This window comes from Pongo pygmaeus, chromosome 8, assembly GCF_028885625.2.
Source record: "Pongo pygmaeus isolate AG05252 chromosome 8, NHGRI_mPonPyg2-v2.0_pri, whole genome shotgun sequence".
NCBI classification, from domain to species: Eukaryota; Metazoa; Chordata; class Mammalia; order Primates; family Hominidae; genus Pongo; species Pongo pygmaeus.
Window position 1 is genome coordinate 35403403 of NC_072381.2, and position 27065 is coordinate 35430467.

General features: G+C 35.7%; 1 protein-coding gene across 37 annotated transcripts in view; it reads right to left on the bottom strand.

Moving 5' to 3' along the window:
• Positions 1 to 27065, bottom strand: part of PARD3 (par-3 family cell polarity regulator) — a 710416-nt gene that overhangs the window by 254104 nt on the left and 429247 nt on the right. For 23 of the 37 annotated variants that reach the window (XM_054503363.2, XM_054503373.2, XM_054503361.2 and 20 more), the window contains 5 exons: positions 20163 to 20288; positions 18572 to 18954; positions 14192 to 14331; positions 11113 to 11241; positions 8710 to 8748 (listed from right to left, as the gene is read on the bottom strand). In XM_054503363.2, the coding sequence (XP_054359338.1) occupies positions 8710 to 8748; positions 11113 to 11241; positions 14192 to 14331; positions 18572 to 18954; positions 20163 to 20288 (817 nt within the window). The remainder of the gene's footprint in view (positions 1 to 8709; positions 8749 to 11112; positions 11242 to 14191; positions 14332 to 18571; positions 18955 to 20162; positions 20289 to 27065) is intronic. The other 14 variants (XM_054503380.2, XM_054503381.2, XM_054503379.2 and 11 more) reach the window with 1 other exon arrangement.

Below are 27065 nucleotides of genomic sequence, written 5' to 3' on the forward strand. Positions count from 1 at the left end.
TTTTCTTTAACTCGCTCCTCATGTCATCTGTGCACAGTCATGTCACTCAAGCACACCTGCCTCACGCACATACACGTGTGTATACCTCAAGTGATTGTTTTCAGCAATAAAGCCTGTCAGTTCTTCCTTTGCCCATTTCTCCATTACCATTTGTTGTCTTTAAATGCCCAGAATAAAAGGGCACCTTTGCTAAGGAACCTGCTGAATGGGTATTGTGAAAGCTACTTACTATCCCACCCTCCAGAGAGCATCAGAAGAGATGTACATTTCTATCTGCAGTGAGACAAAGAGTCACAAGTGGGCACCATCATGGCCCCTTTTTCCTTCTTCCCCAAATAACAGTCCAAAAAACTGAGAATAGAGCTGGCCTATAGGCCCGAATCCACAGTTAATCTGCAGCAAAGGTGTTATCTATAAAAAAGGAAATAAGAGTTGATTGTGTTAAGCAGCAGAAAAACAATCATGGGAAGGGTAATCTCTGAGCCGCAACAAACGAAAATTTGGATGAGAATGTACAAAATATTGTGAAGAGAGGCAAAAGAAACATGGTCTGTGCACAAATGATAGAAGACCATAAAATTATAGGAGTGAGCTCAATAGCCGATTTTTGGCTTTGTAACAAAATATGTGACTCAGGAAAAGTTTTATCACTCTACTATAAATCATTAATTTCTCTCAAGATCTGCCCTTATCTACAGAATTATCTTTTTTTTTTTTTAAGACACGGTCTTGCTCTGTCATCCAGGCTGGAGTGCAGTGGCATGATCATAGCTCTCCATAACCTTGAACTCCTGGACTCAAGCGATTCTCCCGCCCTCGGCCTCCCAAGTAGCTAGCTGGGACCCCAGGGCACACCACCAAGCCTGACTAACTTTTTCTCTTTTTTGTAGAGATAGGGTCTTGCTATGTTGCCCATGCTGGTCTCAAACTCCTGGGCTCAAGCAATCCTCCCACCTTGGCCTCCCAATATGCTGGGATTATAGGCAAGAGCCACCATGGCAAGCTGAATTATTAGCAAATAGCTAGTAAATTAATGCACAAATCCCTAGTAAATTAATAACAAAAAGATAAGCAGTCTGGATCAAACAGGAAAAGGATGTAAACAAGCCATTCACTAAAGAAAGATGAGCAAACCAATAAATAAACCTCCAAGTACAAGGTTCAATCTTACTCGCAAATCAATCAAAGGTTATCAAATTGCTCCATATATTTTCTTTAAATTAATGATATCCAACAAATACTGCTTTGCCATAGAACACTAAAAAATAAATAAAAATAATGATATTTAATACTGGTGTGGTGAAATGCGCATGTTCTTGCACTGCTGGTGAATGTAAAAAATGGTACGATATTTATGGAAACCAATTTGACAATGCTTATCTAAACCTTCTACAGTTTGTCTTTTTCTTAAGCTAGAAATATTACCTTTAGTGATATGGCCTACAAAAATAGTTGTGATCATGTACCAAGATTTAACTGTGAGGATATTGTTTTAATTTACAATAGCTAAAAATGGACATGTATGACAGTAAGTCAGGAAAATTAAGATATATCTACACAATGGAATGCCATTCAGCTAATAAAGTGTCTTAGCAAAATATTATGTAAGACAAAAAAGTATTTGTGACTAAGAAATTGAGTTTTACCCTTTGGGCTTCCATAACTTCCAGTACACCCATCAAAAACCTCCACAACATATTTTTATGAATTAATGTCTGCCTTCAAATATCACTAGAAGCTTCACAAGGTAGGAATTTATGTCAGTCTTCACTCGTGCCTGGGGCATGACATTTATTAACAATAATAGGATATGTGGCTGGGACATGATACATATTAGTTAAATAGGTAGACAAGAACATCTTTTTACTTATTTATTTTTTCTGAGATGGAGTCTTGTTCTGTTGCCCACGCTGAAGTGCAGTGGTATGATCTCAATTCACTGCAATCTCGCTTCCCGGGTTCAAGCAATTGTCCTGCCTCAGCCTCCCAAGCAGTTGGGACTAAAGGCATGAGGAACTACGCCTGGCTAATTTTTATATTTTTAGTAGAGACAGGGTTTCACCATGTTGGTCAGGCTAGTCTGAAACTCCTGACCTCAGGTGACCCGCCCGCCTTGGCCTCCCAAAGTGCTGGGATGACAGGCATGAGCCACAAAGCCAGATCAAGAAAATCATTTAAAAAAATACATTATCTTTGGCTAGGCTCACAGATAGAAATATATATTTAAAAAAATACATTAAAATGATGACACTGAAGTCACAGAATTACAAGTGATTTTAATTTTCTTCTACACATGACTGAATTTTCTACAGTTGATATGCATTATTTTTACAATACAAAAAATCCATTGTATACTACTTCTTTAATTCTGCTTCCTCAAAAAAACACTGCATGGGGGAGGAGAAATTGGTAGAGGGTTATACAGATGGTCCACAACTTACAATGTTTCGACTTAATGATTTTTCCACTTTTGATGGTGCCCATGAAACCATTCTGTTGTTCACTTTCAGTACAGTATCCCACAAATTAGATAAGATATTCAACACTTTATTGTAAAATAACTTTGTGTTAATTATTTTGCCCAACTGAAGGCTAAGGTAAACCTTCTGAGCACATGAGGTAGGGTAGGCTAGGTTACAGCGTTGTAGGTTAGGTGTATAAATGCATTTTCATCGTAACAATATTTTCAACATACAGTGGGTTTACTGACAAATTTATGGGGAAGTAACCCCATCAAAAATTGAGGGGCACCTGTATATGATGGGCAGGGGCTGCTGCTGGGGACAAAGATGGGCTATGAATGAGCACCCTAGGACAGCTCTAAAAAAACAACCATGCCATGACAGTAAACCATCATAGCGTCACGCAGAACAGAAATTTTCATAGACGTTAAAGACAGAATATACTTATTCAACAAACAGAGATTAAATAATATGCAGGTAGGTATCTGAGACAATATGAACAACCATTTATATTTTTAACTAAGAGAAAGATTTTTTAAATGGAGAAATTATCATGGTTTTTAAATTTTTCTTAAATTTAAGAGCCATGATAAACCTCTTAATAAAAGAATAACCCTCCAAAGAGACTCCAAACTTTCCTTAAGTTCCCCATTTTAATTTATCCCATATGTGAGATGAACATTTCTGTATGTTATTTGTGCTGATATTATAAAGTTCATTATTCTTATTAATAAAGTTCAAATGTCATATCTGGCTTTATAATGCTCTTTTCTAATTTGAATGGTAGATGCCAAATACATTTTGAAAGACTTTTAAATTTTTTGCTTGGTAAAATAATGCTAAGGAAAAAATGTTTTACACAATTATTAATCTCTAATGTTAACTCCCAAAATACTCACCCAATCAAAGAAACATCAGACAAACTCAAATTGAGGGACATTCTCAAAATAATCTGCCCCTTCAAAAATTAAAAATTTGCTTGGAGTAATTTGTTGTTGAGAAAATATTAACAAACGTAATAGGTTAAAGGAGATTAAAGAGCCATGAGAACTTAGTGCCATACATGATCCTGAATTGGAAACAGGACTAAATTCTATTCATACTTGTATTTCATTCATTCTCTCATTCACTTATGATATAAAGAACATTAATTGGGACAACAGATAATACAATCAATTTAATCATTTTCGTAACTATAACACAGTTACATAAGAAAATGTCCTCCTTCTGGCCAGGCGCAGTGGCTCACGCCTGTAATCCCGGCACTTTGGGAGGCCGAAGCGGGCAGATCACGAGGTCAGGAGATCAAGACCATCCTGGCCGACATGGTGAAACCCCATCTCTACTAAAAATACAAAAATTAGCTGTGTGTGTTGGCATGTGCCTGTAATCCCAGCTACTCGGGAGCTGAGGCAGGAGAATTGTTTGAGCCTGGGCGAGAAGGTTGCAGTGAGTCAAGATCGAGCCACTGCACTCTAGCCTGGGCAACAGAGTGAGACTTGGTCACACACACACATACACACACACACAAACAATATGGCAGCCTACACTTGATCTATTAATATAACTGTTAGCAAAATAAACCTAATAAGACCCATGCTTAATTTCTAGCTCATTAAATTTCTAAGTTGAGACTCTAACCTTTCTGAAGTTAGCCTATCAAGATGGCTTCTGACCTTCAAAAAAGTTCCTAAAGAATCCCCAATGTATCCCTGTGGTTTCTGTAGGGAAAGCTCAATAACACTTTCTAGAATGCATTTTGAATTCTTGATAAGCATGTGGCTGGGTGTAGTGGCTCAAACCTGTAGTCTCAGCACTTTGGAAGGCCATGGTGGGTGGATCACTGAAGGTCAGTTCGAGACCAGCCTGGCCAACATGGCGAAACCCCGTTCTACTAAAAATACAAAAAATTAGCCGGGCTTGGTGGCGCGTGCCTGTAATCCCAACTACTCAAAAGGCTGAGGCAAAAGAATCGCATGAACCCAGGAGGCGGAGGCTCCAGTGAGCCGACATCAGTGAACTTTGCTAATAAAGCAAGACAAATGCATTCTACAAATAAAAACAAACAAAGACAAATATGATAAAGAACTACAAAATGGGAGAGAACACTAGTTCCGGTTAGGGTAAGCCTCACGAGATAGGTAGAAGTCAGTAGGATTAGAAGTTGGCGTCCGTATGGACAGGCAAAGAAGGTGAGAGCAGGCCGGGCGCAGTGGCTCATGAGTGTAATTCCAGCACTTTGGGAGGCCGAGGCGGGTGGATCATGAGGTCAGGAGATTGAGACCATCCTGGCTAACACGGTGAAACCCTGTCTCTACTAAAAATACAAAAAATTAGCCAGGCATGGTGGCCGGCACCTGTAGTCCCAGGTACTCAGGAGGCTGAGGCAGGAGAATGGTGTGAACCTGGGGGGCGGAGCTTGCAGTGAGCCAAGATCGCACCATTGCACTCCAGCCTGGAAGACAGAGCAAGACTCCATCTCAAACAAACAAACAAACAAACAAAAAAAAAAAGAAGGTGGGAGCAGCCCAAGTCAGGAGAAAGTATTTGCAAAACTGGTCACTGGGCTGGGAAAGGACAGAAGTGGCCATGCAATAGTTAATGGAAATCAATGGTACTAAACGCGTGTTCTAGGAAAGCCTACGTATCAATCCATGAGCAATGTAAAAAAAAAAAAAAAAAAAAAAAAAAAACATCAACGAGATCTCTTCCCACTATCTTGACTAATGAGATGGCATCTAACCCTGGATTTCTTTATTACTTATTTATTTTTAAAAAATTCAGTCATAGTTTATCAACCTCCAACATGGAACTCATACTGTATTACCTGAAACTATATATGTAGCTTAGCTTTTTTTATTTTTCCCTCCTCAACATACCAAGTCGCATTAAGGAGAAATAAAATCTGCCCTGCAGATTCTGGTGTCAGACAACCTGAGTTTGTGGCTGGCTCCAAGATGTGGAGTGTCCTAAGGTTAATTCTTTGTTCCTCCCCTTTCAATAGGATAATATCACCAACTAAGTCAAGCTTGTCCAACCTGAGATCTGTGGGCCGCATGTGGTCCAGGATGGCTTTGAATGTAGCCCAACACAAATTCCTACCTAAACTTTCTTAAAACATTATGAGATTTTTGTGATTTATTTATTTATTTATTGGCTTATCTGCTATCATTAGTGTTAGTGTATTTTATGTGTGGCCCAAGACAATTCTTCTTCCAATGTGGCCCAGGGAAGCCAAGATATTGGACGTGCCTGAACTAAGTCATGGACATTGTAAAGATTAAATAAGATAATCCACATAAAGAGTTTCACACAATAACTGATGAATAAATGCCAGTCATCGATAGGACTGCAATGTTAAGCATTAGAGATGAAAGAAACTGTCTTCTATTTTTTGTAAGCCTGTATAAATCACATATAGTTCCTGACAGAAGTAATATATCTCCTGCAGGAAAAGAAAAAGAATCATAACTGTATGCACAGGTACCATTCCTGTGGTTTAAAGTGGATATACCATGATTTGCTCCAAAATCAACCCTGAGAATGCCCAAAATGAAAGTGAGCATTGGACTTGGATTTGTGGTGAAATCATTAGTGCTCCCCTCCTCCCCATTTCTAGGCATTGACAAAATAGATAATTAAAGATTTCACAGACCTAGAACCTAAAAGAAGTCATTAAGAAACACTAATAAAAAGAGCAAAAGCCTATCATGGAGTTTTCCTTGAGCAATACTATGTGCCAAGAACTAGCAATATTCAAAAAGCCTAAAACAGATCCTTGGCCAGCAAAAGGTAGAAAGGCAGAGACTGTGTCCCTGTCAATTTCTTAAATTATCATGTTAATATTAAGCCTTTTACAACTCAAAATGATACTGCATACCTGGAGCACAAACAGAGGCACAGATGTGAGAGCACGCATAAAAAATTAAGAAACAAACAATATTTTAAACTAAACTACACTTTTAACTTTGTTTGGGAAACTCATATTAGAAAAAAAAGTCCAAGTGTAACTAGAAGCCAGACACATGTAAAAGTATATATGACTTCCTTTTTTAAGGTGACTCCCAGTCACCATGTCATGCTACCATAAACACACAGCTTGTGAATTGAAATGCACCTTGCATTTCTTAACAGAATACCACATCAAAAGATGCTTCTTTCCCTCTGGTGACTGAGGAATTCACAGCCGATCATCAGTTTCCTCAACACGACTGACTACATGTTTTTTGTTGTTATTTTTAACTTTTTGGTAGAGATGAGGTCTCGCTATGTTACCCAGACTGGTCTTAATCTCCTGGGCTCAAGTGATCCTCCCAAAGTGCTAGGATTACAGGTGTGAGCCACTGCACCTGGCCCTGACTACATGTTTTGAAAGAACATCCCTATCTTTACTACTTAAAGCATCATTTTCCATCTCAGATTGTCTCAGACATTAATAGATTAGTTTGTGTGCAAAGTCATTGTGTTTTCCAAAATATTCTATGATACTTATCCTAAACCATAAAGGAATAGCTCTTCCCCTAAGGATCACATTGTAAATACCTCCTCCTTTTGCATTTATTCTATAACTATTTCATGGTACAGATACAAAAGGGGTGTGTGTGTGTGTGTGTGTGTTTGTGTGTGTGTGTAAATGACTGTGGATCTATTTTGTTTTATAGATCTTTTCCATTTATTTTGAGATATGGTGAGAAAAAGCTAACTTTTCTAAGTAAATGGGCAATTGTTATAAACACTACGTAAACTATCCTTTTAAAGCTACTAATTTGAAGTGCCATCTTTAACATACATGCACATACCTATACACATCATGTTGGTTTCTGTAACCCTTAATCTGTTTAAATGATCTATTTGTTTACCCCGATAACAATGCCATGCTGTTTTAGGTATTGTAGCTTTACATTATACTATGCCACAATTATTGTCTTTTCAAAGAGTAGTATAAATTGCTATTGTACCCCATTTTATTATTTAGAATCAATTTGTCCAATTTCCCCTAATCTAACCTACCCCCAACACATAAATATCAGTGTGATTTTGATTAGATATAATTGCCCTATTTATTTTATAAGCCAAAAATTAAAGCTAGGAATTGTCTACAACACATACTTATTAATGTGGAATATTCTCAAGGTTGTTTACTGATTTTCCTCCAAGATGTAATTTGTCACCTGTTTTTAGAATTGTGGAATATTTATAGGAGGATCACTTGAGCTCAGGAGGTCAAGGCTGCAGTGAGCCATGAAATATGGTGAGATTCTAGATTCAAAAAAAAAAAAAGAAGGAATATTTGTAAAATAACATTAGTTCAAAGTTGCCTGTTTATAAAGCTGTACAGAAAATGAAACCTGTTTATTATGTTATTTAAATTCATTATTTTCTTACTTTTTTCAGTCAACAATGTAAAAATTTTTGGAAAGGGACATATTGACATTACCTACTATGGAAATGACTTCACTAAATTTTCCATTTACAATAGTTTGAGAGTGAATGTTTTTGTGCTCTGTTGTTTGATGTAAAAAGGAAAAAAGATCCTGATTGTTAGAATTTCTACCTTGTCAATATAAAATGCCCTTTTTACTCCCATATAGCGCATCATCACAGAGACTGATAGCGCAATCCTTCCTTTTATTGTGTTAGTTCTGCCTGCTGGAACTAAGCTTACTCTTTTATCCCCAGTCTGTCTCAGGACTTGTTTTCTTAACAGGATGCAACTATGTTTGTATTTTAATGTGAGCTGTGAGTCCTTAACTTTTGTTAAATTATCTCTTTTATAGTTATTCTAACAACTATGCTTAGCCTAATACTGACACATCACTTTAATTTTCCTGTGTATACTTTTTTTACTGTATTCTCTTAGCCCTCCCTTTTTTTCCATGACTGAATCAAGTTTTTTAACTTTTCTTTCCATTTTGTGGCCACTTATAATTTAGCATTTCACAACTCATGAAATACTTTGCATATATGCCAAACAACTAAGCTTTGGTCCTCATTTTGCAAGTGAATAGGAAGTCTCTCTCTCTTTTTTGCGTCTATCTGACCAAAATTAATCACAAAATATACTCCATTTGGGGTGGTAACAATAAGTCACCTTAAAATAAGACCACTTTGGCATTTAATAAACCCATGTATTAAATATTATGAGCCAGGAAAAGGCAGGACAAGTAACTTCATATTAAATTAGTAAGAAGTTAGTTCCATGTATCCTTCCAACATCTCTGCATCCTTCAAAAGACAAAGCTCTTACCGTTTCTTTTGGAATCTGCATCTGGCTTGGCTCTGCATTCTAGAAGAATTGAAGAAAAACATAAATACAGACTGACCAAAGCCATCTTCAACACACAGGGACACAATGATTTATTTTAAAGAAAATTTTGTTGATTCTTAAAATCCACAAAATATATAAAGGGTAATTATATGATGGCTGATGTAATGCTCTGTCTTCCAACCTTTTGCTGATGTGTGTGTTTATGTGTGTGTTTTAAGAAATTTTTCTAGATATACATTTTTACTTGCTCATTCACAGTACATCATGAATTTATTATCTGGAGGAAAACAAGTCTCACCAAACTGCTTTCCTAGTCATGGCACTGTTTCTAATTTTGCTTTAAAATTTTCCCAATCAAATCAAAGTTTTAAGATATAGAATCATTTGATAGCTAGACCAGATAATAACAGTTTGAACCACAGTCTGAACCACAGCTTTATACTTTAAAATGTTGCACAGAAAATAAACATGATTTTTTTTTCATATAATGTTGATTTGCCTTAATTATCTAGGAACTTACAAGGATGATTTATTAAAAAAAGGCACCAACTGATAAAAGTATTTAGATTTAGACACACAGAATTTAAACACAGACACCCCAAACAGAGGAAAATAGTTATGTCTACTGGATTCAAGATTATTTTTAAATGCCCCCTCCCTTTAAATTTTCAGGATTTTATTCTCTTAAATTTTGAAAAGCAGCTGCAACATGCATAATAGACTGACGGCCTACTGGCGTACTCCTTAATGAAAAGCTCACAAGCAATAAATTACATAACCAAGAAAAAAAAAAAAGTAGGTAGCAGAAGGGAAAAACAGAAGCCTGGAAGATCAAAATTGGACAAGAAGAACCTGAATAACCTTAAGCTGGCTATATGCTGGCACTAACTCTGGAAAAGGCTGCTTAAGAGCAGTGTCTAAGCTTTGGCAATCTAATAATGCTAACTAGTGCACTCCGAGACACTGAGGAAGAATTAAAGCTTCAGCAAATCACATGGAAAGCTAGTTTTTTTTTTTTAAGTGCTCATTTACAATTTAATAGAGACATCTCCAGATTTAGGATCAGGTGGCATTTTAAGCACAAAATTGGATAACAGTGGGGGGAAAACGAAAAACTGAATTTAAATTGAGAAATAATGCATTAAACATTTTTAAATATAAAGAAGTTTTCATAATTTATTCAAAATCTACTTAAGACAAAAGTGTTCACTTTTCAACCCTATCACAGTCTGAAATTTCCACAAAATCCACATTAAGTTTTAAGAGCTGTGTATAACCAGAGGATAAGATATTATGACTAAAATTTATTTTCATTTATAATATTTATAGAAATAGTTTATATAGAGAATAAAATATAGTTATTGTATTTATAATAAAATATAAATTTTATCATAACACATCCATACTTGAAGACACAACTTAAGAGAATTTGGGCTATATGATAAATTTGGAAACCTCGTTTCTAAAACCTTGTCACTCTAGATTATACAAATTAATTTTTGTTTAGAGTTAAGAGCTAGATGAAAAGGATGTATTCCAAAATGATCCAAGTAGAATCTGTTTTGAAATATTTAAAATACCACTCGTACTTGAAATAAAACAATTTTCTTACCACATCAAAAGACAAAGGCAACTCCTCCAATTATGTCATTTTTATATATAAATGAAACCTAGCACTTTTGCAGAAAACCACTCAGAACTATGTACATTTAAGACACTTATTTCATTCACACCAATACCATGTAAATACTCAGATGTATTAATGTATGTATGGAAAGTGAAGGAGATAGGTTGCAAAAGTTGTAAATGCCTTTTCATTTCCTTCATTTATGTCATCCTAAATAACATGACCTATATTTGTATAATTAATAGCCATGAGGCTTATTGCCACTTAGGTCTTTTTATATTTAATAATAATTTTTTTAAAAAGGTCTTCCTTTTCATACAACAGTAAGGAAGCAAGCATCTATTTGGCTTACTGACATGTACTATGAAAATGTGAAATATGAAAATTTGTCATATGCAGTGTGGAAGATGGCAAGCTTTCAGCGACAGTCTGTGGAGTGACAGTTCTGAAATAATCGGCGTCTCTGTATTCAGTCAGTCCATCTGAGGGTGTACAGTGATGAACATTTGATGCCCTTGAAAATATCCCTACAGTCTGATGTTTAAGTACTCCTCCAATCATTACTGACGATATCCATTTCTGAAACTAAGGGAGTATTAGAGAAAAGAATGTTTGTATTCAGTGAGGGCTGAAAGAAATATAAGATCTAGAAACTCCTCGGAAAATGTCTCAATAAACATTTGCCATCAGGCAACTAACCCAGACCCCTGGCCACTGCATATCAAAAATCTTTCATCTACTCTAAATTTACACACCAGTTCCCTTGGGTGGAAGGCGTCTTCCTGGCGAAAGACCAGAAGGCTCACAGTTCCTTCCATCTTGGTGCTTCTCAACAGGGAAACAACTTCCTCTTGGGATTTGCCCACTAAATCTACTCCATTTACCTAAAACAAAACAAAACAAAAGTTTTCAGCTGTAATCCTGTGGAAACAACAGGAAAAAAAAAACACACACACACACTCTAGGACTAGCCATATCTGCTATGGAACATAACTCATTGCATGCACAATTCTGCCATGATCTGGGAACCACTAAGGTTTTGTGACTAATAAAGAAACTAAGACCAGATATCTAGAAGTAAGAGAGGAAGTGGTCAATCTTTAAGTGTTCATCATTAAACCCAAAGTGACAATCACCAGGGCATTGACAAGTACCAAGTAATATTTCAAAAATGTCAAGTTAACACAAAACTTACTGGCTTAGAACAGAGATATTTTGATAGCCTTGTGCATCATAGGTTTTCTTATACCAAAATAAAAAGGTGTTGCTCTTATAAAGGGTAATGAAACCACACCAAAAATATTTTGGTACAGTATTTTCACTTTCAATGAAATTTTACTGATAAATATAAATAAAACACTTTACCTCTAAAAGGTAAACATTAAAGAAACACAACTACAAAGCTATTTTTTAGCATGGAAGCAATATTTCAACTGAAATTTTTTCAATGTTATGAGAGAATTCAAGCAGGAAAAAAATTTAAAACAACTTGTTCTTAGGGAATCTTTTATCTAACAGGAATTATAACATCATTATCAGAAAGCACTATATACTGCATAGAAATGAGAGCATATGTTTCCTTTAAAAGGTATTCTACATTTTTCTCTTCAGACAAAAAAGACATTTTGTCCAAGGCAAATAAGTTTATAACTTAAATTGCAGTATCAAAATTTTCCTGTAGTTAAAATATATTTCAGAACATTTCCCCTTCTGAAAACAATCAACCTCATATAGCTCAAGGTACTACTATTAAGGAATTGCAGACAGAAGGACTGAATTCAAGTTCCAGTGGAGACTCTTACAAAATAAAACAAGCTACGACTGCACACACGGGCTAACGTACCACTCAATTTATACCCCAAGGACAAGCGGCCTTTTCAGGATGCAGGACCCTAAACATAATTTGTACTCAAACAAAAGAAAGTGAAAAAAAAATCTAGACAATTAAGTCACTTGATACTTTTTTCTTTGTATGATTCTAATTATCTGGACACTCAGAGAAAATGCACATAAGTATCAATATTGTATAGCTACAACTGTAGATACTAGAAGGTTGGGCTTAAAGCATGCAAAAATGAAGTTTTCATTTTAAGACAAAGATGACAGCTATGGAAATAAAGCCTAATTCGAAAGACATACAGGTTGCAGGTCTTTCTCATTGCTTTAAAGTAAAAAGGTTTTTCTGATATGTTGAAAGTAAAGCGATTATGTGATAAAAGAAAAAAGTGACTCAATAATAAAGCAATTATCTTTAGAAAGAAAGAGGGAAAGAGCCAGAAAAGGGCAGACATATTTTTCTGGACTCAGAAGACAGGAGGACTGAATTCAAGTCCCAGTGGAGACTCTTACAAATAAAACAAGCTACAACTGCAGACGTGGGCTAATGTACCACTCAATTTATACCCCCAGGACAAGTGGCTTTTTCAGGAAGCAGGACCCTAAACACAATTTGTACTCAAACATCTGTTATTTAGCTTCTAACAGTGCCTATTTAACATACGTTGTCACACGCACAGGACCAAAACAGTGGGAATAAAATTTAAAGGATCTAGGCTCCAAATGTAGACATGGAAAAAAATACAGACGGTATCCCTCTCCTCCCCTGCTTTACAAAAATTCTTTAGGAGAACTCAATCTGGAGAGATAGAAATCATATATGAAACTATAAGAAAAAAGGATAGTGTGGTAAAAGTTTACCCTAGCATTAATATTTGAATACTAGTTAATTAGGAAATGCAGTATCTGCTAATAAAAATAGACTATATTTTCTTTAAAAAAACTAAGAAAAATGGTTAAAAACATATTTTTCCATTTTCTCTTTTATGTGCAAATCATCACACAAACACAAATTATGTATGTTAATGTATTTCCAAGGCAGCTTCAAATACCAATGAACCCAAACTCATAAGACATAGAAAAAAAATTCAAAGACGATTTTCCTTTTCTTTCCTGACATTTGACTCTTATGACTCAATTTATTCTCCATGCTGCCATTTCAAGATTTCCTTGCTCCTCTTATCAAGACACACTATTTTCATTTATTTCATCTGTCTCTGTTCTCAATACATTTCCATATTGCCAGACATAAATATAAAGCCATTTAGAAATGTAACCTTACAGACATTTTATATGACAAAATGTTACCTCATAAACCAAATGTCTGAGTAACTAAAAATTTATAACTAAACTAAATGGGGCTGGGCATGGTGGCTGACGTCTGTAATCCCAGCATTTTGGGAGGCCAAGGCAGGAGTTGAAGGCCAGCCTGGCCAATGTGGTGAAACCCTGTCTCTATGAAAAATACAAAAATTAGCCAGGCATGGTGGTACACACCTGTAGTCCCAGCTACCAGGGGGGCTGAGGCAGGAGAATCACTTGAACCCAGAAGGTGGAGGCTGCAGTAAGCTGAGATTGTGCCACTGCACTCCAGCCTAGGTGACAGAGCGAGACTCCATCTCATAAAAAAATAAATAAATAAATGGAAAGATAATTTCTCATCAGATAACATGGAAAAAAGAGCTGGGCACGATGGCTCACACCTGTAATCCCAGCACGCTGGGAGGCAGGAGGATCGCCTGAGGCCAGCAATTCAAGACCAACTGGGGCAACATAGCAGGACTCTGCCTCTACAAAAAATTTTAACAATTAAAAATATATATATATAAAATAACATGGAAAATCTAAACGTAAAACAGAAACACATTTTGTGATGCATACTTCTGCTAAAATGTATATAACTGAATTTCATATTTTATGAAAATGTTTTTAAAAGTTGGCTCCTGGAAATGGAACATTTCAAGAATTAGGGAACATCCTGCTGGGGAAGTCACTTACCTCTATAAGTCTGTCCCCTGCCTTAAGTCGGCCATCCTGAATAGCTGCCCCCCGGGGGAGAATGTTTTTCACATAGATTGGAGCTGAGCCGCCTATTGTTACATCTCTGGAAGTGATGCTGAATCCCAAACCTTCTGTACCTAGGTATGTGAAGGGGAAGAAAAGTAAACAAAATGAGATAATCTTGAATTTTACAGGTGTATTGCACTAGTATACTCAACCTCAACTTGACATTCTGTAACTTTCACAATGGTCCACATTTCTTCTAATACTTTAAAAGTTATAATAAATTTTTCAAAATAGACTAAATTGTGGAAGGTTTAAATGGTTTACATATCAACAGTTATTAATCTATGAAGAAACAGCAATCTTCTCAAAGACAGATGAAAATTAATATGTAAATATGACTGCTAAAAGTTTTTAAATCAATGTAAATCTTTGAATAGGAAATTCACTACATGAAGAAAGAAAAAAACTTCTGTTAAGACCCACAGTACCTCAAAACTCAAGTATTATTGTGCAATAATGACATCCAAATTTTAAGGGTAGGAGGTATGAGCAAGGGAAATGAAAATGTCCAGGGAGATGGAAAAGAACAGTGAAATGAGAGATGTCTCTAGATAGAGGTAATGGAACCTCCCAAAATCATAATTATTCAAAGCAGTTTACTAAGAGGATAAACCATGAACCAAATTATCTTTGCCTAGTTCACTTCTAATTCACCTAAATCTTACCATGTATATTTCCTTCACAACCCCCCACTCCCAAACAAGGCAAATTACTCAGTGAAGACTCCATCTCAGATCATGGCTACCAAATCTGGGGATCATATTATGCTTAAAGGTACTAAATTAATGATGCATTTATAAATTACTCTGATGATTCACAGAATTTAAATTCTCATTTCTTCGGCAGCTTTCTTGACAGGCAGTCTTACACGCTCAATACAAAGCAGAAAAGCGTTTATATGTCACTAGAATCAACACGCAAGAAGCCAACATGTGCCCAGGAAAAACTGGGAAGATAATGATACATTTCTAATGAATCACATTTTTACAATAATGATTTCTACCCTAAGCTTTTTTAAAAAGTTACTTCTTAAGATATCAGTTTCCATTTCAGTTAAAATATTGTTAAGGCAAATGCTTGCTCATTATGGGAAGAATAAAGAGATCTGTAAAGGTGAAAAATCTAGAAAAGAGCACATTAATCTGATACATCACTCAGTATAAAACTGTAATGAAAAGTATAAAATATAAGTGAATAAAAAATGGGTGAATAAAAATGTAGATTAAAGAAACATTAAAGGAGAAATAAAGAAAACACTCCATAATTATTCCTGTAGCAAAACCTACCACAGTTATTCTCAACATCAAACAAAGCATTTATTTACTTCTAGTCTGAAGTCACTTTAGGGTGCCTGGACTATTAATATTTCTGATGTCTTCCATGCTGAACACCTGAATGGCATATTGTCTATATGAAATGTTTGTAATTGCTCTGGGGAGATTTTTCCATATGTCTGCTTTCACGAAACTCTAATGACTTGCGATAACATTTATTAAGAAAGAATTCTTAATTACTCTCCTTTTGCAATACTAATTTTTTTGAACTATGAATGCTGACTGTTGTAGGAACCTCAATACTATTAAAATATCAGCAATAACCCCTAAATCTGTAAGCTAAAAGTTCAGGCAATGACCTTTTAAGGAAAGATAAGTAGATATCAATTTTCATTTAACAAAGCCCCAACAAAACATTCTGCACTGACTGAAACAGATTACTGACCTTCTCCTCTGACTTTATTAAAAAGCTAATTTCTACAAAAGAGCAGGGTATTTGAGAATACCAAAATGGCAATAAATATTAAGAAATCATAATTATGGAAGCAAGTACACTGAGGCTATTCTGTTGTCATGTTATATAATATAGCTCCAAAATTAGGCCAAAGAATCATTATACTGACATCTTTTTTTGTACTAAGAGTTGATCCCAGTTTTTGAAGAACTGCTGCCACTCAAAGCACATTAGCTCACTTTGAACTGAATGTGAAGTTTAACACTGACACACCCTATGTTTTTAATGTACTTCACTAATAAATGTAATAACTGGTAAGAAAAAAATCTGCTAGCTACAAGGAAAGCCTGTTCAATTCTCCCACATTCATTATTATTAAAATATATGCATTTAGTCCTAATCAAAGATAATCAGCATTCTTCCCCACATTTATAGTAAACATAATTTTTATATAAAATATTTGTAAGTATTGGCAGCATGCACAAGCAGCATGTGCTTTTCGTCATACATTCTCACAGCTGGTAAATTCAAATCAAGATAGATCTATGGGACTCCATATCATTAAGATTACTCAAGGTCTGAAAAACACTTAAAACCATTGTTTCTCCTTACAGTAATTAAGCATAGTCTTTCTAAATTAGCTTGTGTAAATGCAATCATATTTTTCATTAAATGCTATTAAAATAATATCTGTATTCAAAACAATGGTACTTTTAATGGCAAATCACCTCATTTAAAAAGTTCATGTTATATCATGATTTGTCAAGTATCCTAATTTTTGAAAAACCATAATTAACTAAATGAATATTGCTGTATCAGTGTAAAAAGGAAAAGATATTTATGAACCAGTATCTTTATGACAATGGTGAAGCAAAATACTGTACCTTTGTTTAGAGATCTCAAGCAGAATTTTATTTTTTATACAATTCTATTTGTGGTTTTTGATATGTTTTTGGTTAAAAACAAGGGCCTGTCATTTAAGTAGAGCAAAAGGAGGAAAGAGGATGTGATATTTCTCTCATTTAGGAATTGACAGAGCTAAAGGGGTTTCTGTTGATATGACTCTGTGTTTGCAATGAGGCAAGCTGTCAACTCCTGATCATGTCAACCAAGTATTTAGAGCTTAAAAGCCAGTAACCAGAAATAAGAAACTTGAGGTTCACATAAAGTTCACTGAAAGAATATGAGTTAGAAAGGAAACAGCAGTCTCAGAGTTTACAACCTTGTAAATGCTACCCCAAATGTAAAGAAGAATGGTCTGAATATCCGGATATGAAAAACATTCTAGTAAGAATCTGTGGCCAACGGCCACATGACCTGAGGAAATAATGAACCTCTCCTGGAATCATTTCCATCCAACTATAAGAGTTGATGGTTGAGCCTATAAAAAAAATAAATATTGTTTATAATAATACCATTTTGAAAGACATGATTTAAAAATATATCAAAATGCTCAGCTAAAATGGATCAGGAACAGTAAAAGTGTATCTTGGTGCCTGGAGGAAACATTGGGTGAAAATCATAATGTCAAGTTCAATAGTTTGCACTCAACTTTGAAGGAGGCAAACTGCAAGAACATGCTCTCTATACAGAGATCCACTGTATACAGGAAGGGTACTAAAATACATAACGGATGGAAGATGTATGAAGAATCAGCAATCGCCATCATGACTTCCACATCACCATAAGAAAGAAAAGCAGGCCTGGACATGGTGGCTCACTTCCATAGTCCCAGCACTTTGGGAGGCCGAGGTAGAAGGACTACTTGAGGCCAAGAGTTCCAGATCAACCTGGGCAACATGGCAAGACTCCAACACAACAAAAAATTTGTAAATGAGATGGGCATGGCAGCACGTGCCTCTAGTCACAGCACTTGGAAGGCTGACGTGGGGTGTTGCGGGCTACGGTGAGCTATGACTGCACCACTGCACTGTAGCCTGGGCAACAAAGAAAGGCCCTGTCTCAAAAAAAAAAAAGAAAAAGAAAAGAGAGAAAAAGAAAAGAAAAGAAAAAAAAGAAAGGGAAGTAATGCAGTAATACAAGAAAACAAAAGACAAGAGTCAATGGCCTGGCTTCTCAGCAACCTACTATAAACTCCTGGCAGCCTCAAACAAATTGGTCCCTCCCAACATCAAATACTGAGATTGACGTGCACTACCTCTAAAGTCCTCCTTGAGGGCTGGACTTAGACAGCAAATGGGGCAGTCAAAATGGTCAAATCCTTACTGTTGTTCTGCATTTTGATATTAATGTCCTGAAGCCATTTTCTTTCACAATCAAAAATTTTACTACAGTAACTGCTATCTTCTTCTCATAGACATATTTTAAAGTCTTATTCTCTGCACTTTTACATTTTAATTTCTACAGAGCAAAATAAACCTGAGACATATAAGAAATACAATTTTAAATATGTTAAAAGGTAAGTAACTTTAAAAAATCTATCAGTTCTTTCACAAAATAATTAGATAAGACTCAGAGTGCTTTGGGTTAGTAGGCTGACTTTTAAAATAAATTCCATTTCTACCCTTGTGTGTTGCTACTAAGAAAAGAAATTCCACAAAACAAAAACAGGATAGGTCGTACCTTTCTTAAGCTGGATATTAAGCCTCTTGCCTATTTTTTTGGTGTTATAACCACTGCTTACAGTCGTACTAAATACATTCTGAGATGCCGAGGCCGGAGCGGATGGTGGTTTTCCCGAGGGGTGTGCGCTATGAGGTAGTCGTGAGTGAGAGTCTATCTGCTCAGGCGGGTGGTTCAGTCGGGGTACTCTCTGCACCGTGTGAAGCCCTGCACTGTTCACACTCCTGTTGTCAATATACTGGCTGTCAGGGCTAAAACGGCTTGAATAGTAATTGTTCTTCTCACTTTGGGATAGTTGTTCATACTGCTCTTTATTTGCTGCAGGAACCACATGGAACCAAATGATGGGTGTACGCATGGCTTGGCGAAACATATGTTGTGCTCTGGGTTTGAGAAAGAATAGAAAATTAGCAAATTAAGACTGGCAGACTAGAAGATATTATGAGCTTAATTAAGTACACTAATTAAGCAATAAGAACTGACAGGCTGTTGAAATTGAAAAGCAAAATTCTAATAACCCATTTATTAACCAAGTTTGCAGCTCTGATCTATGAATAGCTGTTTCTTCAAATATAAATTTCTCATTCTCTCAATAAAAATAGAAAAATTATCTACAACTACAGATAAAATTCTGTCCTCTCGATTGTAAATCATTAAACATGTTTTAAGTACAACAGAGGTATTATAATTTCAATAACAGAAACCAAATGGAACCTTCTCTCTACAACATTGTCTAATACAACTTGTAGACATTACAAAATACTTCCATTTAACTTTTCAAAGAAAGACAGAGCTTTATAATTATATTTACAATCTTGGAATGGGTTAGATGTGTATTTAAAATTTTTAAAATACACACACACACACACACTTAGAAGACTATAGAAAGTAACTATTAATTATTTATTAAGTTGGTATATGTAAAAATCTCAAGAACAGCAATCCACGCTCAATAATTCAAAATGTTGACAGCTGTGGGTCACAGTGCACCCATACAACCAGCCTGGGAAGCAGCTCTTTCTCATGCTGGTTCCCTGGTCAGGACCTCAAGTTCTTAAGAGTTCTGTTTGCTCCTGCCTTGTTTTATAAGAACTGGCCAACTTTTATGTTTTTCATTGACTAAGGGCCTGAATCAAGATAAAGTGTATCTGAATACAACCCAATATTGTATCTGAATACAACCCAAGATAAAGTGTATCTGAATACAACCTCAAGAGATACAAACAGCTTTACCTGCTTGTCTGTATCTAGAGAAACTGTGTGCAGCAAAGGTGGACGGGTGAGTTAAAGTATGATAAAAATGGGCACACTGTCAATTTTCCAAAAGGGGAGGAACCAGCAAAATTGTAAAGTTGAAATGGGGGCCATACTACTTAAGAAGAGCTATATCCATCAGAGGACATTTTGAAATATAGTCTAATGGTATTAATTACTTTGAATATGTTTAAATTTTTAAAAGCTAATGGCAGAAAATATTCCTCTCCAGTATACAGACTGAGATCACAGCCATGTTGTTTGAAGCATTTCAAGTGACTGCACTCTGTTGTGCCTAATGCAAGTAAGAACAGAAGTGCAGTGAGCACACACTTACTGTTCAAATCTTCTATTTCGAAGGTCGCCATCATTAATCCTGACAATGCAATCATTCTCATGAAAAAGATTTTCATGTTCAGCTTTACCACCTTTCTCCAATCGTTTTACTAATAACCCCAGGGTTCTGGAACATTAAGAATGCAAATGATTACACATGTAATATCTCCACCATGCACACTGCCCTACCACTTTAATGCTGTTATTATATTTACAAAGATTGCCTTACAAAGGAGCATGTTAAAAATCACTGTTCATACATTTTTAAATGACAGACAAAAACCACAACAGTTTAAATGACATGTAAAAATGCATCCCTTCCATAAATGTAAAAAATCATTTTCTGGCTGGTCAGTACTATGTTTCGAGAACAAGCTATAACACTCTCTCTGTTTACAAATGCCCCAAACAGAGCCCGCCTAATGGTTGAGTGGGTATTGCAGTGTGGAGGATGGATAAGCATGTATTTTTGAATGGCTTGGGCAATTTTCTGCTTTAAGCCAGCTGGTACGCTAGCTTAAAAGACGTCTGCAACTCCCATCTTTCTGTGAAAGTAAAGGTAATGAGGAAAAGCTAACCTCATTGCACTGCAGGTTTGAGAATGATAATAGGAAAGATTTCAGAAATAAAAGAGTTTCCGTGCTTTGCATGTGAATTTGACAGTGCTTAGTATCGTGAATTTCAAAACCTGTTAGGTCTCCCAAAAGCAAGTCATTTATTGTCAATATTCCCATTTGGAAAAACAAATGACCCAACAGAAAAACGTCAGTGAGAGGTTCAAATAATGCCAATCACCATTCATCTCTTCCATATATGTACTCACTCAGGTTGAAAGAAAAGTGTGAATGACCTTTGAGAGACCCCCTACTTGCTCTAGAACACTAACTTCATAACTGACAGGACATTCTATACAGACTGGGACAAATAAGAAATACTTCTTTAAATCACAGTATAAGCAACAGGGGTCTTAACCTAGCTCTGATTGCTGCTATTTTTATTTTTTTAGTCTTATTTTATTTTATTTTTTTTGAGATGGAGTTTCGTTCTTGTCGTCAAGGCTGCAGTGCAATAGCATGATCTTGGCTCACTGCAACCTCTACCTCCTGCGTTCAAGCGATTCTCCTGCCTCAGCCTCCTGAGTAGCTGGGATCACAGGCATGCGCAACCATGCCCAGCTAATTTTTTTGTATTTTTAGTAGAGCTGGGGTTTCACCATGTTGGCTAGGCTGGTCTCAAACTCCTGACCTCAGGTAATCCACCCGCCTCAGCCTCCCAAAGTGCTGGGATTACAGGCGTGAGCCACCGCACCCGGCCTGACTGCTGTTAATTACTTGATGGCTGGCATAAATTTTGTATCATGATATTAAAATTTTTATATGAATTTATTCTTTTTACTTCCAAAATTTGTATTTTCTTTCATAATCCTAATAAAGAGACAAAAATGCCTAGACAGGCACTAAAATTGAGAATCCAGTATAAATTAAAATTGAAGACACCCTAATTTTCAAATAATGTCTATATGATTTCCAAGAGAGTTACAACTTGCAGTCATCTGTGTATGTTTTCCAGTAGAAATATACCAAAATAGATAGCTGCTACTTCTATACTTTTCCAGTAATTGTTTTATCTGTTCTATGGGCATTTATCATATTCTTCTGTTATATACATACCTTATCTCTATTAGTGCATTGTAAGCTCCTAGCAGACAGAGAACATAAGATTCGGCAGTTCAAGCACTGAACTAGTAGTAAGGTCTTGATAAATGACAACTGAATGAAGGCATGATTGAGATTAGCTGAGGCAAACAAGTCTATTTCTATAAGCTTTTTGCAAAATAGGATACAAGTGAACAGAATTAGATTCAGATCCTTTCTTCTTGAAAGTATCATTTCTACTAAAGATACGACGAAACCGAAATAAATTAAACTCAGACAAAAGTCCTATTTCACTTGTTATTTTGCAGTTTAACATTTTTACGATATTTATAAGGTCACTGATTAATTTCATTCCAATTTTTATTAATAAATATAATAAGGTGGCATTATACTAGAGTCAAGCCTATCAGCTTGCAAGAATTGTAATTTTAGCAGTTGAGAATCAGCACCTACTAGTGTATGAGTCTAAAAATATTAGTGACTAGTAAAAACAATATTATGTAGGTAATATTTAGTTACTTATTATCATTTATTGCAGTTATATAAAGACATAAAATTATCTCAACTCAAAGGTAAGAATAAAGCACACTGATTTACCTTCAGGAGCAACTTAACTCTTAGTTCATATTTAGGAGAAAGAGATTCCATAATATACCAAACCAAAAATTAAGTTATTGTTTAAATGTGATCATGTCCATAATTTATCTCCCTAGGATTCCCTATTGTTTGTTTCTATCTGCAACTGAACAAAGTGTTCTATCATAGGAATCAAAGGAATTACTGGCCGGACACAGTGGTTCACGCCTGTAATCCCAGCACTTTGGAAGGCCGAGGCGGGCAGATCACCTGAGGTCGGGAGTTCAAGACCAGCCTGACCAATATGGAGAAACCCCCTCTCTACTAAAAGTACAAAATTAGCTTGGCATGGTGGCAGGCACCTGTAATCCCAGCTACTTGGGAGGCTGAGGCAGGAGAATCGTTTGAACCCAGGAGGCAGAGGTTGCGGTGAGCCGAGATCGCACCATTGCACTCCAGCCTGGGCAACGCGAAACTCCGTCCAAAAAAAAAAAAGGAATTATTAAGATATATCTATGATTCCGATGAATGAAGAAGATTAATACAAGAAATTAAATTAAATCACAGTTATTGGTACCACTAGAATATGCAGAAGATATCTGACCACTTCACTTTCAGAGAACATCTTGAAGGAAACGATGTCTCAGTCACCCACAGGTAATCATAACAGAACCACATGTGAGGTGCCACAGCTGTAGTTAAAAGACACCACTATAAACCAAACACACTTTGGAATGTGTATGCTTTCAGTCCTTGCAATAAAAATATGCCCTACCAAGACTCACTCCAGTTAATGAGTTTTTAATTGGTGAAATCATAAGCGATTTCTCAATATGACTACAATATTACTCCAATATAAGTGACTAACAATTAGTATGTTTTTATGTATTATATTTTGTGTAATCTAAAATAGTCCATAGAAAATTTTTACAAAAAAAAATATATAAAGTGTCTTCAATGGAAATTACTTAGCAGTTAATTAGCACTGATCATTTATTTAAATTTATAAAACTATCTTGGATACATCCTTTCAGTATTTATGACAACTTAAAACAGTGCAACTTATAAATCCTTTCACTTTAATTTTTTTTGAGACAGAATCTTGCTCTGTCACCCAGGCTGGAGGTATACTGGGCTCAATCACAGCTCCCTGCAAGCTCAAACCCCTGGGCTCAAGCAATCCTCCTGCCTCAGCCTCCTGAGTAGCTGGGATTAGAGGTGTGTGCCACAACCCCTGGCTAGTTTCTTTGTTTGTTTTGTAGAGTTGGGTTCTTACTATGTTGCCCAGGCTGGTCTTGAACTCCTGGACTTGGCCTCCCAAAAGTATTTGGATTACAGGCTTGAGCCACTGTGCCTGCTGAAATCTGCTCTTTAATTCTAGAAGTAACATCAATAATTTTTTTCAGATAAGTAGATGAACAGATTTATATTCATCTCATAATTTTTCTGTTTTAAACCTATGTGTTTTTTTCTGGTAATCATTCTAGACTAATAATCCAAAGTAGAAAAGCATGTAATGTTCTATTTCTTGAATGGTTGTCTTTCTAAATAAGTCCTCATCAATGGCCAAATGCATTAGTAATCCTAACATACAGTAGAAATTCTACAAATCATAAATACACCACACACGTACAGAAAATATAATGGAAATTTATTAACTGAGGCTTCAGCAACCAACATTGTTATAAGTCATGAACACCTCAGATTCCTTTCACTCAGTACTAGAGACCTGATGGGGGGCTGGGAGTTAGAGGGAGGAAGAAGACTGCAGAAGAGAAAGAACATCACCCTGACTGACACAGCAAGAAATCAGGGAATCAAGGGAACAGACTGAATTAAGGTGAAGTTAGTAGCCTGCTGATTTCTAAGTACTTAACCACACTATTAGAATCATTCTCTCAAAAAGAATGGATTAATTTAAAAGGAAAGTGGTACAATCTGCAAAATTATCTCATTTACTCCACTAGGTGAAAATGATTGCAAAGGAATGGGAATGAACTATCAAAAGAAAAAAAAGTCACAAGAAAATCGAACTGATAACAGCTAGAATGAGAATGAAAAGAACCTCTGAAGGAAATCAAAAGTAGTAAGAAGAGACACTTTCCTGAAAAATGTGTGCTCGCAAGCAGATGCATTTCCATAGCCCTCATCTGCAACTTAAAGCTATATCAAACAATATAATTAAAAACAAATTTTAGGGATATATTTTGTAAACTCAACTAGAAATCAGAATTTGTTCTAAAGTAATAAAGAACCAACTGCCTATGGTATGGCTGCTGCAACAGTTTTATTAGAGAAAGTAATCAAAGCAAATGAAGTTCTAAACATTTTGGCACGTCAGCGTGCTGGTAGAGAGAACAGTGTTCCCTCTTGGCAGCTAATACCAGAATTTCTTATTGGGGCAACCATGTTCCATCCTAAGAAGAAATCACTTTGCAAAAAATAAAAGAGGTAGGTGTCAGGAAAGGAGGCATTGGAGTAAGCTCTATTTGGGGAATGGTTCCAAGAGCAGAACAACCCCAGATTGGTTATGCTAGGACAAAAGACATAAGAGAAAAGAGTTGGGCATTTATTAGTAGGGTGGCGCAGATTTAAAAAGAAATGACTATAGGGTTTAGGGTTATGTGAAACAGAACCTCCTCTACCTTCCTTATGAATCTAAGGTAAACCCTACTTGGCTTTATGCTTTTCAAGCAAATGGATTTTTCCTGATGGAGCTGAAACATCCCCAAATCTATTCCTCTTCTAGTTTCCTATATTTTCTTCAAAATTTGAAAAGAAGAAAACACTACATCCGCTGCATACAAATATCACTTCTGAATAATTTTCCTAATACAAAAGTATGTTACATGCATATTTCTTTCAAGACTTCATCGTTTTTGAACAATGTTTCTTAAAAAAAAAAAAAGACAAGCAAGGGTACAGTAGCACAAAGCGAGCCATTGAAATGCTGCATCTTTGTACATGATTTTGGATGCATAATTAGAATTTAACTACTTAGATTATACTAAGGATTGCACCACTACATTTTTACAAGGTTCATTAGCCTAATTATACACTTAATTAAAACAAACGCAGTCACACATGTTAACATTTTCAATTCTAAGTATAAATTACAACCAATGATAAAACTGAAAATAAGTAACAAATGTTTTATTGACATCCAAATTGGCTGAGTAAGTCTGAGTTTTGCGTTGATAATGTAAACTACCACAACTGCCACCCAGCTGTATGGAAATGATTATAATTCATCTTAATAAAGGCTGACACAGTATAAACATCACAACGGTAGGGAAGGCAGAATATGAGTGGGCAGAATAGGGTCTCATCAACAAGAACCGCTCAGCTCCCTGAGTACAGCCCATGGGGGGCCAGCAACTACCTACATGAGCCCAGAAAGTACTGCCACTGAAAGCATGAACACTGAAAGGAGAAAGTTTAAAGGAATGCCAAGTTAAAACTTTAAATCATAATTTTTTTTTTTAGAAAAACTTCAACGAATGAGATAAATCAGGCCAAAAAGGTAAATAAAAATGGAGAATTCCTTTAGATTAGAGCAGAAATCACAGATGTCATATTGCTATATATAAAGAGACATGATTCATGTAAGAGTAAACTGCAACTTTTTGCTCTAAAACCAATGCGTATATTACAGTTCTTTATTATAACAAATGAGTCTGCAGCTGAGAATGCACAATTGAAAACTTTCAGACAAAAGACTATTGATTCAGCAAATAAAGTTAAATTGCGTTTTTTTCAAAAGTAATTAAATTAAAATTGAGTACTCAAAGTTCAAGAGCATATTTATTCTCAGCTAGTTCGTGAAGTTCAAATTGACTGTAATTCTTCATTAGCATATGTACCCAATTAACTAAACAAATGTGTATTGGGATTCTCAATTTTACGATATAATAGTAAATTTTCTCCCAGATTCATGATGTAAGAGGAAAATGATCACTTTCTCGATTGGGTAGACTAACCACTACCTACCTAGACAACCAGAATACCAAGCACCACTGGAGGGAATTTCAAGGCACATAACAAAAGATAAATTGAGTATAAAATCTCTTCTCATGATTTGATCATTCTTATTAGCTGCCACTGCCAAGGACCTTGCTAAATGATTTACATACATTTTCTTATTTAAACCATACAAAAGTCATGATTCCTATCCTTCATATGTAAGGAGTAGGGCTAAGTGAGGCTAACTTGCCCAAGGCCACACTGAGCGAGGTATCCTTACCCAGTCCTGACAATCCCCGTGCCAATAAAACGAGGACAACATAAGGTCAAAGTCAGTCACTGACTGACACAGAGAAGTAATACAAAATTCCCAACTCCAAATCTGGGGAAAATAAATTGTGTTTTCAATACATAATAGAGCAAAAAATGATAAAGAATATCTTAGATTAACAAAAGGGTATAACAAACAATATAATTTTTTTGTGTGTGTGTACACATTTAGTTTTATTGTAACAAAGCAACTTATACACTTTTAACGTTTAAAACTGAGCATCATCTTTCCTTTCCAGCGAAACAAAAAGAAAATTTAAAAATAAACAGGAACAAAATTACAATAGAGAATGTCAATTCCAAATAAGATCCTACAGGTTCTGCTGATTCCCCCATTGAGTGGCAGGGCTCAAGTCATCATTAGGAGAAAATTTATTTTA